Genomic DNA, 13,117 nt, shown 5'->3' with positions numbered 1-13,117 from the left:
AGCGAGAAGGCAAGAAAGCACTTGGTAAAGTTACAATCAGGCTGTCGATGTAGGACATTTATTCTTGGGATGATGGTGATGATCTCGGTGTCAGGAGAACTAAGAAGTCTGCCCCACGGGTTTGTTTGATCAAGAAAGTGGCTGGATTTCTCACCATAGTACAGATACCCTCAGCAGTGTGCTCTTCCTAAGGCGCTCACGTGTCTGGGAGAGGACTTAGAGCCGTAGACGGTTCAGCAGTAGCCTCAGAGGCATTAACAGTCTGCAGGGACAGAGCAGGGACTACTGGGCAGGCCCGAAATAGTCTCACCCCAGCTGCGGCCCCGAAATCTGAGGACGAAGCTGCAGGGAGTCAGCGAGGGCTTTTATTCCGACCTCCTCTGTGTTGCTGGCCCGACCCCTCTGAGCGGTGCCCGTGCACCCGCAAAACCGACCTCCGCGGAGGGAGGCGACAGGCAAGTAGAGGTGGTTTGTTTTAAAGTCCGGCGTAAGGATATTCTAGGCTGGTGGAGAGAAGAAAGAAACCACCTAAATGCAGCATCTCAGCTGTGTTTGTCTTCACAGCTGTACAAACTCACCAGGTCTTATGTGGCTTCTTTAGTTACCGTTATGCCCAGATCTGAGTTAGGGTAGACCAGCATTACATTTAATTCAGATCAGTAGGCACTACAGGGTGAGCCCTGATGGGTCCAAGTGGGTTTTAAACCTAGACTTTTTAGAGACAATAGGGCTGCTTCTAACTTGCCTTTTTAGTTAAGTGCTTAATACCAGGAGAATTTTTTTATATTAACATATAATGTATTATTTGCCCCAGGGGTACAGATCTGTGAATCATCAGTCTTAAACAATTCACAGCACTCACCATAGCACATACCCTCCCCCAATGTCCATAACCCAACCACCCTCTCCCTCCCCCCAGCAACCCTCAGTTTGTTTCGCAAGATTAAGAGTTTCTTACGGTTTGTCTCCCTCCTGATCCATCTTCTTTCATTTTTTTTCCCTCCCTACCCTCCACGACCCACCCACCCTGCCACTCAAGATTCCTCATATCAGAGAGATCATATGATAATTGTCCTGCTCTGATTGACCTATTTCACTCAGCATAATACCCTCTAGTTCCATCCACACCGTTGCAAATGGCAAGATTTGATTTCTTTTGATGGCTGCGTAATATTCCACTGTGTATATATACCACATCTTTCTTATTCATTCATCTGTAGTTAGACATCTAGGTTCTTTCCATAGTTTGGCTATCGTGGACATCACTGCTATAAACATTGGGGTGCGGGTGCCCCCTTCGGATCATGACATTTGTATCTTTAGGGTAAATACCTAGTAGTGCCATTGCTGGGTCATAGGGTAGCTCTATTTTCGACTTTCTGAGGAACCTCCATGTAGTTTTTCAGAGCGGCTGCACCAGCTTGCGTTCCCACCAACAGAAAGGGTTCCCCTTTCTCCGCATCCTTGCCAGCATCTGTCATTTCCTGACTTGTTAATTTTAGCCATTCCGACTGGTGTGAGATGGTATCTCACTGTGCTTTTGATTTGTATTTCCCTGATGTTCAGTGGTGTTGAGCACTTTTTCACGTGTGTGTTGGCCATTTAGATGTCTTCTTTGCAGAAATGTCTGTTCATGTCCTCTGCCCATTTCTTGATTGGATTACTTGTTCTTTGGGTGTTGAGTTTGATAAGTTCTTTATAGACTTTGGATACTAGCCCTTTATCTAATATGTCGTTTGTGAATATCTTCTCCCATTCTGTCAGTTGTCTTTTGGTTTTGTTGACTGTTTCCTTTGCTAATGCCAGGAGAATTTTTAATAATGATGATTAGTTGAAGAAATACAGGGAGCCTCTCCTATGCTTGGGATTAGATCATTTGCCAAGAGATGCAGTTCTTTTTTTTTTTTTTTTTTTAAGATTTTATTTATTTATTAGACAGAGATCACATGTAGGAAGAGAGGCAGGCGGGGGGGTGGGGGGCAGGCTCCATGCTGAGCAGAGAGCCCGATGCGGGCCTCAATTCCAGGACCCTGGGATCATGACCCGAGCCTGAGTCAGAGGCTTTAACCCACTGAGCCACCCAGGTGCCCCCAAGAGATGCAATTCTAAATGAGACCCGTTTAGTCACTAATGAGCTATTATTCAAGGTAAATGCTAATTACTTCAAAAATTCATCACACAAAGTGTTCATGGTGAATGTTTTGTATGTACTTTAGTGAGCTGTGGTTTCCAGACCGTGTAGCTCACCCCTTTAAAGCATACGAGTCGGGGGTGTTTAGTATATATACACAGATATGTACTGTCTTCACCACAATCACTTTTTTTTTTTAAGATTTTATTTATTTGTCAGAGAGAGCGAGTGAGAGTGAGCACAGGCAGACAGAGTGGAAGGCAGAGTCAGACGGAGAAGCAGGCTCCCTGCGGAGCAAGGAGCCCGATGTGGGACTCGATCCCAGGACGCTGGGATCATGACCTGAGCCGAAGGCAGCTGCTTAACCAACTGAGCCACCCAGGCATCCCACCACAATCACTTTTAAAACATTTTCATCCCATAAAGGAGAAACCTGTGCCCCTTCTCTCCTCTAGTTCAGCTTTGTCCCGTTTCTATGGATTTGCTTGATTCTGGACAGCCTGTGTGGATGGAACCATGTATTGTGGGGCCCTTCGTGTCTGGCCTCTTTTTCTTGGCACAATGTCTTCAAGGTCGATCCATGGCGTAGCAGGTTCTGGCACTTCGTCCTTACTGCTGACGAATGTTCCAGTGTGTGCGTTTACCTTTCCTCGCTTGATGGACGTTGCTCTGTTTCCAGTTTGGGCCACTCCCAAGTAATGCTCGTGTGAACATACACGTAGAAGTTTTGTATGGATTCTCTGTTTTTCCACAGTGGTTTCTGAGTAGAGAAAATCCAAACATATTTAAACATGACTTTTTATTTAAGACCGAAATGACTAGGTTGGCGTGCAGATTCCAGGGCCGGAAGAGAGGCCTGTGGCCCGGCCCGAGCCCCGGCGCTTAGCGCGTCCCCCGCTTTCCCTGCAGAGAGCTGCTGCGGTGCGAGGCGGCGCTGGCCCGGCTGTACTGCCGCGTGGCCCTGCTCAACATCTTCGCCCCGAAGCTGCCGCACTTGTTCACCCGCCTCTTCCACATCCCCGCCATCCGGGACATCACCCTGGAGCACCTGCAGCTGCTGTCCAATCAGCTCCTGGCCCCTCCCCTCCCAGGTGAGCCTTGGCTTCTGGCCGGCCTAGTGACAACAGCTCGGGGTGGGGCGGCCCGAAGCGCCAGCCCAGCCCCAGGCAGGAGACTGGGGGTGAGGGACTCGCTCTCCGGGTGACACAGGCCTTCAGCTGGTGTAGATAAATGGCCCTAAAGAGTCGCAATGATCTGGGCAGCACTTGCTCGCTTTAAAAAATGGAAGTATGCTACGTGACCTGTTTAGTCCTTGACCTGCTAAGCACTCACTGAGCATCCCGACCAAGTTGTGGATCAAGGGAAATTTAAGCATCACTTAGGAAGTCCTGTCACTGTCCTGTGGCCACAGTCATTGTCACAGGCCTTGCTCAGAAAGGAAAATGTACCTTTTATGAGACTGACGCGCTTCCTACTACGCCAACAGGCACCACCTGAGAATGTACCTTTTACCAAGCTCCTCCACAGCCTCATTGGTTCATTGTGACTTCTGGTGGAGCTGTTTCGGTGGGCCAGGCTGTGTGTATCTCCTAACGTTGGGGCCCTTGGCGAGGCTTCTGGTGAATGCCAAGCAACGAACCTGCTTAGCCCAGCCCAAGACAAAGGGGCGCCTCTGTCTTCCCCCAGCACCTCAGCCTCCCCTTGGCCTCCCAGCAACTAAGACAGGAGGACAAGGTGAGAGGGCAGACAGCCCTCAAGGCCCAGCGGGCATCTGCCAGCTGTGGAGGTCCCAGTGAGCGTGAGTGTGCTGGGGTCCCCTGGCCCACCCCCAAGAACTTAGAGGCTCCAAAACATCTGGACAGCTTTAAAGCGTTTGTGGAAGAAGCTTTGCCGTAATGACCTCACACTGGCTTTACACACTCCCTAGCAGCTCCTCGGGGCAGCTCGGGAGGGGCCTGGGCACATGAGTATATCAGGCTCTGGGAACCCCTGCATCCGAGCAGTTCCATTTCTGTTTCATAGACCTGTGGCCGCCACTTCAGATTTGATTTTAGGAACAGTTTTGTTGCTTAAAAGAAAGGAAAAATTTAGACCGCTGATGTGAACCCCAGCCCCCAACCTGCCAGCCTGCAGGATCTGATCAGTAATGTCTCCTCTGAGACACTCTGTCCGAGTTGCCCCATCCTGGTTTTCCGGGCAGGCTGCTCGCTCTCACCCACGTCTGCCCGCCATTGGTGTCTGTGGTCCTGGCGAATTCAGGTTTTCTTTCCTGGCCGCAGATGGCACCATCAGCTCCAGCTCCATCCTCCTGGCACAGTCTCTGCAGCATTGCGTCCACTCCCAGAACTGCTCGGCCACAGACCTCTTCTACCAGGGCAGCTCGCAGACAGTGAGAGAGTGGCTCCACGTGGCCATCACCCGGACCCTGCACCAGGGCGAGGAGAGCCTGCTGGAGCTGACGAAACAGATCTGCTCCTTCCTGCAGGTAGACGACTAAAGCTCTCATGTCCCTGCACCGGGCCTATAACTTTTAATTAGAAGTCTTACTGGCTTGCTCTAAATGACACACACTCTTCCCCAAGCCCCCTAAGCCCCGCTGAACCAGTCTCCTTTTCCTCGTGGCTTTCCCGTCTTGTCCCATCCATAGTGGCCTCCCTCCCAGACGGCTTTCTTGTCCCTGGGATCCTGTGACTTCGTATGCATTGGCTCTGTCCTTTGCTTGGGAGTTGGGGGATGAAGTGCTCTCCTGTGTGTAGCCTGTGGCTTTCCTTGTTAAATTTCTCTGCAGACAGCGCCGGAGCAGTTCCCCTCTGAGGAGTTTCCGATTTCGGAGTCCAAAGTCAACATGGATGTTAATTTCCCTGGGGCGGCTTTTGTCGTCGTGTCTTGCAAAGAAAGTCAGTCTGGATTCCGCAAAGAGTAAGTTGCCCGTTCTCCAGGAGAGCTAATGGGAGAGAAAACTGGAGTCTGGTGAAACTGACAGAGGACAAGCTCGAGTTGTTTTTACTTATTAGTTAACATATACCATATTTGAAAATAGCCTATAGTTCTTCCCATATTTCTGTGTTTGGGAAATTCATCCTTATAAAGAACGACCTTCTAGGATGTGGTGGGAATGACTCAGAAATGCCCACTTCTTACCCTCCATCTGACCCTCCTGCCCTCCCCCTTGCTCCACAGCTCCTCCTTGTACAAGGCGCCATGGGCACGGGTGCTCGTGTACGGGCTTGGCCACAAAGTCAAGCGGAACGGCCAGCTAAACCTGATTGAGGCCGTCTGTTACCCACGGGATGCGTCTCCGGCCAACACCGGCCTCACGCCGCCGCCTACCGCCAACCAGTACCCTTCAGTGATCCTCTCCACAGACAAGGTCCACATCAAGCTGGGTATGTCTCTGAGTTAGCGCTTGGTAAGAACACTGTGAAGTTATTTTTGGCTTTCCTTCTTTCTGGAGATAGAAAGGATCTTGTACGTTGCTGTATGTGGTCAGTAAAGAACGGAAGTGCTCGGGACAGTGTATTTTAGGGGCAGGAGATGAAATGAGCGCCTTTCCTTTCACAATTGTGCACTCTGGACAAGAGTGACCTGAACAGAGCGGTCCTTTACCAGGAATAATCCCAGCTGCCTTCCTCCAACGCTCATTAAAACTTAATTCTCTTGGGTGCGAGAGGGTCCCTGGGGCTCAGGTCACAGTGAGCATCTGCGGCCTGTCTCGGTGGTAAACAGCCTGCTGGCCAGGCCAGGAGGCCCAGTGGGTCTCCCCGGCATTCTTTGCTAAGCTGGCGTGGGTTTAGGGTCAGGGACGGGCTCCCCCTCTGCATATCCCAGAGGCCACCCCCCACCTCTGCACCCCGGGCGCCCGGGCCACCTAACTGTTTCCAACAAAACACACAGAGGCAAGGAAAACCTGGTCACAGACTTCCCCTGCACTTCCTATCCCGTTTGATGAGAAAGGAGGGATCCAGGTTTGCTAGAGAGGATTCTGGAATGTAGCTGACTTCCCAGTCAAAAATGGGGCCTTGGGGTGGGGGCACCTGGGTGGCTCAGTGGGTTAAGCCTCTTCCTTCAGCTCAGGTCATGGTCTCAGGGTCCTGGGATCGAGTCCCACATGGGGCTTTCTGCTCAGCAGGGAGCCTGCTTCCTCCTCTCTCTCTCTGCCTGCCTCTCTGCCTACTAGTGATCTCTCTCTGTCAAATAAATAAATAAAATCTTTAAAAAAAAAAAAAAAATGGGCCTTGGCTTTTCCACAACCCCTGTCCTAGAGACCTTACATCTTTAGGGAATGAAACAAAAGGAGACTTTGCCAAATAACTTGATCTCTCTTCATTAGGGCTGATTTTTCTCATAGCACTTGGCCTCTACTGGCTGTTCTTTTAACTTTGTAATTAAATAAACAGAAGATCTCTATCTTTTCACTCCTCGGTTATCACCATATAAACGTTAACCCCAAAACGGAGGTCAATCAGCATGGTTCCTCCCAACTTGTCCAAAGGCCCCAGGCTGCTGATGGCCTGACTTCTGTCTGGTCAGCCCTTGCAGCAGGGTGCAGTGTGAGGGGGGAATCGGGCTTTAGGGCCTTTTTCCTCTCGCTGCAGCCTCTCTGGCCAGGTTCAAGCCATGGCAGTGACACAAGGTAATAAGAGAAAAAGCCCAGGCGCCTGGGTGGCTCAGTTGGTTAAGTGACTGCCTTTGGCTCAGGTCATGATCCTGGAGTCCTGGGATCGAGTCCTGCATCAGGCTCCCTGCTTGGCAGGGAGTCTGCTTCTCCCTCTGCCCCTCCCTCTTCTCATGCTCTCTCTCTCTCTCTCATTCTCTCTCTCAAAATAAATAAAATCTTAAAAAAAAAAAAGAGAGAGAGAAAGCCCAAGGTCCTGGGAGTGCTAGTCTGGGGCGCCCCTTCCCAGTCCACTCTGTAACCTGATACAAGCGTAACGGTCTCATGGGATTGCAGCCACACAAAATGGCTAATTATTTCTTTACCAAACTGGGAATATTCCAAGGAAGCAGCTTTTAAGGTCTGACTTAGTATTTCCATGCTGGCTTATCAGGCTGGTTGGTATCTAAGCAGCTGGGGAGTGTTTCTCCTTCCCCATTCTCATTGCTGCTGGTGGCCCCTTGTGACAGCGACAAGTGGACTCTTGGGAGGGATGTCCTCAAGCCCCTCCTGGACCCGCAGCTGACTCGGTCTGGAGTGCAGGGGTCGGGAGGTGAAGGGCGAGGGCAGCTCCATTTCCTTTCACCTCCCACAGATGAGCAGGTTGGCTTTCCAGGCCTGTTCTTACACACACACCTGGTGGGTCCTTTTCTGAGGCTGATTCGGGTCCTGTGCTGCCAATGATGAGCCTTCCTCCTCGGCCGTTTTTCCAGGCGTGTCTCCCCCTCCTGGAGCCGTGCTGGTGTTGCATTCTCTGCCCCTGGAGTTCCCTCTGGCTATGGCCTTCGCCGAGCAGCTGCTGGCCTGGAGATTAGAGGATGGCGAAGCGAGATCCGAAGATGAGCCCGACACCATCCCGACGTCTGTCCTCCTGCAAGTTGTGGAGCTGCTGGGTAAGGCTTACCTTCCCTCGGGATTGGGCCTGGGAGAGCTGGGGAGCTAGCTGAGGAAAGGGATTGCCTGCTGGTGGCCTCTTGTTCGGTTGCTGTCATTTGAAAAGGGCCTGTATTTATTTATTTTGAGAGAGAGCTTGGGCGGGAGGGGCAGAAGGAGAGTGGGAAAGAGACTCTGAAGCCAACTCTGCAAGTAGCCCCACACAGGGCTTGATCTCGTGACCCGAACCGAAAAACTAAGGGTCAGACACTTCATTAGATAATCCTGTGGCCTGGCCTCGTGGACCCGTGATGTGCAGGGTGTTCTTTCACTAACCATGAAAAGGAGATTGGTTTTAATTAACATATAATGTGTTCTTTGCCCCAGGAGTACAGGTCTGTGAATCATCAGGCTGACACATTTCACAGCACTCAACGCAGCACATTCCCTCCCCAGCGTCCCTCACCTAGCTGCCCCATGCCCCCAACCCCTCCCCATCCAGCAACCCTCAGTTAAGAGTCTCTCATGGCTTGTCTCCCTCTCTGGTTTCATCTTGTTTCATTTTTCCCTCCCTTCCCCTATGATCTCTCCGATACGAGGAATTTAAAAAAATGAGATTTATTTATTATTATTTTTTAAGATTTTATTTATTTATTTGACAGAGAGAGAGAGATCACAAATAGGCAGAGAGACAGACAGAGAGAGAGATGAGGAGAAGCAGGCTCCCTGCTGAGCAGAGAGCCCCATGCGGGACTCGATCCCAGGCCCCTGGGATCATGACCCGAGCCGAAGGTAGAGGCCTAACCCACTGAGCCACCCAGGCGCCCCAAAAATGAGATTTATTTTATCGTACTTTATTTTTGTTAAGGTTTTATTTACTTATTTGACAGAGCGATAGAGCATAAGTAGGCAGAGCAGCAGGCAGAGAGAGAGGGAGAAGCAGGCTCTCCACCACATAGGGAGCCCGATATAGTGCTCGATCCCAGGACCCTGAGATCACGACCTGAGCCGAAGGCAGCCGTTTAACCCCCTGAGCCTCCCAGGCGCCCCCGCACTTTACTTTATACAAATACATGCCGTTTTTGTAGCTTTGGAGGTCAAAGGTGGTGTGGGAGTAAAGAATGTTGCAAAATCCAACATGGTGACTTAGTCGTTCCTGAAAGGGTTGTATTTTGGTAAAACTCATAGAAAGTTAAACTTCAGAGGTGCACATTTTGCCTTTGTAAATTCACCTCAAATTCTAAATAACTATTGAACTTCGTTAGTGTAATATATCTGCTTAAGTGTTTAGGGATAAAACAGACTAATGTCTGCAACTAATTTTGAAATAATCAAATAGTAAGCGGAGTTTTTGGGTGAATAAAGGGGTAGATAGGTAGGTGCGTAAGAGCAAATACCACAGAGTGTTAGCGGGAGGACCGAGGTGGTGGGCCTACGGGCAGTCCCTGTCTAAGTAGTTCAGCTGCCCTGTATTTTTGAGATTTTTTTATAATGTTGGGGGGAAAAGATGTTGCAAACTTAAGTGCACTCAGGGGTCAGAAGCCAGATGGGGGAAAGCAGAGGGGAGTGGGCCAGGCACCTCATGCTCTGTCAGTCCCTGAACCCTGTCACCCCTTGCTACACGAGAAGGTGGACCTGGTCCTGCCAGCTCTTAGAACTTTTTATTTCAAGACGACTCAGTAATGCAGATACTGATGTGAATTTCCCAGTTTTCGAATGTTGGCAACTGAATCAAATTCTTTGAAATACTCTGGGCGAGGGATCAGGGAAGGTGAGTGGGGGACCACCGTGGGAAGGAGAGGTCTGTGGGCAGTCTTGGCTCACGGGCCGCCATTCGCAATCTGGGCGGAGGAGAATTCTAAGGCCATCCTATTACGGAAATGACAATTGGCAGAGGAAGGACAATGGAGGGGAGGTCGCATGAGCATCGGAGGGCGGGACCGCGGACCCTGTAGGCACTTGTTCTCTCTGAATGGCTTCTTCCTGAATGCCCGCATGGGTTCCTTTCAGTTAAAGTTATGAAACAGCGCCACCCCAAGAGATCAGGCAGCTTAGTGTGAATTTAAGATGCGTGTCTGGCACAAAGGGGATCTTGGTACAAACCTGTGACCCATCTTGTTGTTCTAGACCCTATTTCCTGAACTTCAGTCCTTCTCATCATCTTTATGTGATTCCCGCCATGTCTACAAGTCATGCCTTTCAGCATTTATTGATCTGGTTTCTGACAATCCGCTCTCTGCTCCTTTTTGTACACTTTAATTTTAAGGCACCTGGGTGGCTCAGATGGTCGAACATTTGCCTTTGGCTCAGATCATGATCCCATGGTCCTGGGGTCAAGCCCCACATTGGGTTCTTGCTCAGCGGGGAGTCTGTTTCTCCCTCTCCCTCTCTGCCCCTTCCTTCCCCACTCGTTCTCTCTCTCTCTCAAATAAATAAATAGTATCTTTTTTTAAAAAGGGGGGGGGAATACTTTGTCAGTATGTATTTCTGGGCTGTGTGATAGAATTAGATTGTGTGCCCCCCGTAGTAACTACCCCATGGTTTGGGAAATAGTGTTCTCATGACTTCTCACCAACTTACTTGAAAACCTTATGAGAAAGAAAGAAAATGAGTTTTCGGTGTGAGCCATTGAACCTGGCTCTGTACGATCATGCGGCCCTGGGGTTAAGGCCATGGGCTCTGGGATCAACCAGCCAGGCTTGAGCTCTTTGAGCCTCTGTTTTTTCATCTGAGAGCTGGGGATGGATAACATAGCGTCAGGAACAGTGCCTGGTGCAGAGCAAGTGCTCTACCAACAACCGCTGCTGTTACTGTTTTGTATTTGCTTCAGGAAACTTCCTGTGGACCACAGACATGGCGGCCTGCGTGAAGGAGCTCGTTTTCCATCTCCTGGCGGAGCTGCTGCGCACGGTACACACCCTGGAGCAGAGGAAGCACCCTGCCGGCCTGTCCTCCTCCATCGCCCTCCAGCTGAATCCCTGTCTGGCCATGCTGATGGCTTTGCAGTCGGAACTCCATAAGCTGTACGACGAGGAAACCCAGAGCTGGGTCCCGGGCAGTGCGTGTGGAGGCTCGGCGGCAGCGGCCACGGACCAGGGCAGGTTCTCCACATACTTCCATGCGCTCATGGAGGGCTGCCTGGCGGTGGCCGAAGTGACCCTGCCCACCAACATGAGTGTCACAGCCAGCGGGGTGACCTCTACGACCGCCCCGAATCTCAGCGACTCCTCATCCTCTTCATCCTCCTCCCCTGGACAGACACCACAAAGCCCCAGCCTCCTATCAAAGAGGAAAAAGGTTAAGATGAAGCGAGAAAAGGCCTCCTCCTCCGGGAAGCGCCAGTCGTCCCGTTCAGTGGAATCGGACCCCGCCATGCTCAGCATTGGGGGCAGCAAGCCGGAGGACATGCTGTGGTTTCATCGAGCCCTCACCCTGCTCATCATTCTCCGACATCTCACCAGGAAGGACCCACAGGGTCTGGGTGTGACAAGTGACGCCATCGCCGACGCCTGCCAGGCACTGGTTGGCCCCACGGCCCACAGCCGCTTGCTGGTGATCTCTGGAATCCCCACCCACCTGGACGAGGGCATCGTCAGAGGTGCTATCCGCAAGGCCTGCAATGCCCATGGCGGGGTCTTCAAGGATGAGATCTACATCCCCCTGCAGGACGAAGACCCCAAGAAGCCCAAGGACAAGGCTGAGGGTGCTGATGGCAAAGCCGAGCCGGAGAAGACCCTCGGCTTCCCCAGCGCGGACAGTTTGGAGGTCAGCACGTCCAGCAGCCTGACCCCTGCCATGAGCATCAGCGCATCCGCCTCCACCAGTCAGGCCTCCATCTGCAGCTCCCAGGGGATCTCGCAGACCGTCAGTGACCTCTCTGTGGATCCGCTGCCCTCGGGCCTCGAGCCGCCCGTCCCTCCCGGTGTACTGGAGCCCCACGTGGTGTCCAGCCAGGAGAGCCTAGACATCTCCCTGTGCAGCACGGGCAGCCTGGGCAGTCTGGGGAGCCTGGGGGAGCCGCTGGACAACGCGGAGACGGCCTCTGTGTCGGACATGGGCTCCATGTACACGGTCACGTCCCTGGACAACCAGCCCCTCGCGGCGCGCCCCATCAAAGGCTTTGCGGTCGTGGAGGTAACGGCGCTCGCGCCTTGGCAACCTCGAAAGTAACGAGCAGAGCAGCTGGGATCCCCCCATGCCCCTCTCACCCTTCCAGCATGATTTCCCCAGGATTAACTGACAGGTGGCGTTGGGGCACGTAGGGCGCTCCCTGAGGCAGCTCTTGGAAGCCACCATGATTTATCATGTTGATTATCTGTGTCTGAGGTCACATCTCCGACAAGAGTGGTGCCAAGTCTGATGTCATGAAGTAAATGCAGGTCGTTGCTGAGTATGGGAGGGAGGCAGAGGAGTACGAGGGGCCTGACCTTTCCTGGGGGACAGGCTTTATCGAGTGCATTCCAGCTCGGGCCCGCCGGTATATTTGAGTGGCCCCGGGTTGTTTTAAGTGTTGCCGTCGGCAGGTGGGGTCTTCACTGATCTTTGCGAGGACAAATTTGCCATTCTGCTCCTGGTGGTTCTGAGTTTCCAGACCACGTTTCCACTTCAAGATCCCCTCTGTTGCTTGGGCCTCCTTGTTTAGGAATCCTGCCTCCTGTGTCTTCATCCCTGTGTGAGGGGAGTCAGACTCCGAGTAAATCTGTCCTCCTGCTATTGGATGCGGCGAGGAAGGCACTAGAAGGAAATATGTGTGTATTGCTTTGCTCTCCCAGGGAGCTCTGGCAAGAGCGTTCCAGAAGCCGGTGATGGTTTCTTCCCCAGAATCCTTTCTCTTAATCTCTGCACCCTCTTCCCGGGGGCTTCTCAGAGCTACGCGTGGACCCTAGCTCCCTGGGCATCGGAGTAAAGCCACAGACCCGGTCAGGGTTTAGCAACAGACGTTTCCAGCAGCTAAGATGTTCCCCATCAAGTTACTGCTGTTGGCGTGTGGCAGAGACGCTCCCGAGGAGCACGACTCGCAGGAGTCCGGCCACACTCATCGCACTTAAGACAGGGAGGGGGTTTGAGGACGGAGCGGGAGGGAAAACAAAGCCCTTCCCCTGCTCCAGTCCTGATCCTTTGCTTTGTTCACACAGATAAGATCCCGAGCCAAAATTGAGAAAATTCGAGCAAGTTTGTTTAACAATAATGACTTGATCGGTTTGTCAAGTTTGGATGGCGAAGATGAACTGATGGAAATGTCCACGGAGGAGATCCTCACCGTGTCCGTAGTAAATCAGAGTCTGTTTGATACACAGGGAAGCCCGGGCTTGGAAGATTACTTCAATGATAAGTCTATTAAAGGTGGGTTATGGATTTTTTATTTGTGATTAATAGACTTTTTGCGAACACTTTTAAGTTTACAGAAAAAAATTAACAAAGTCTTCTGCTCTCTCTGTACCTAGTGTGCCCTATCTTTA

The 13,117-nt window shown here is 51.6% G+C and overlaps 1 protein-coding gene across 8 annotated transcripts in view; it reads left to right on the top strand.

Annotated features, from left to right (window-relative positions):
* HECTD4 (HECT domain E3 ubiquitin protein ligase 4) overlaps nt 1-13,117 on the top strand; it is a 184,844-nt gene that overhangs the window by 152,522 nt on the left and 19,205 nt on the right. For all 8 annotated transcript variants that reach the window (XM_045073665.1, XM_045073662.1, XM_045073660.1 and 5 more), the window contains 7 exons: nt 3,041-3,222; nt 4,411-4,616; nt 4,920-5,050; nt 5,312-5,517; nt 7,499-7,678; nt 10,489-11,792; nt 12,794-13,001. In XM_045073665.1, coding sequence (XP_044929600.1) covers nt 3,041-3,222; nt 4,411-4,616; nt 4,920-5,050; nt 5,312-5,517; nt 7,499-7,678; nt 10,489-11,792; nt 12,794-13,001 — 2,417 coding nt within the window. The remainder of the gene's footprint in view (nt 1-3,040; nt 3,223-4,410; nt 4,617-4,919; nt 5,051-5,311; nt 5,518-7,498; nt 7,679-10,488; nt 11,793-12,793; nt 13,002-13,117) is intronic.

Source organism: Mustela putorius, unplaced genomic scaffold, assembly GCF_011764305.1.
Source record: "Mustela putorius furo isolate JIRA1106 unplaced genomic scaffold, ASM1176430v1.1 tig00537248_pilon_pilon_pilon, whole genome shotgun sequence".
NCBI lineage: Eukaryota > Metazoa > Chordata > Mammalia > Carnivora > Mustelidae > Mustela > Mustela putorius.
This window is presented reverse-complemented; position numbering and strand designations above follow the sequence as displayed.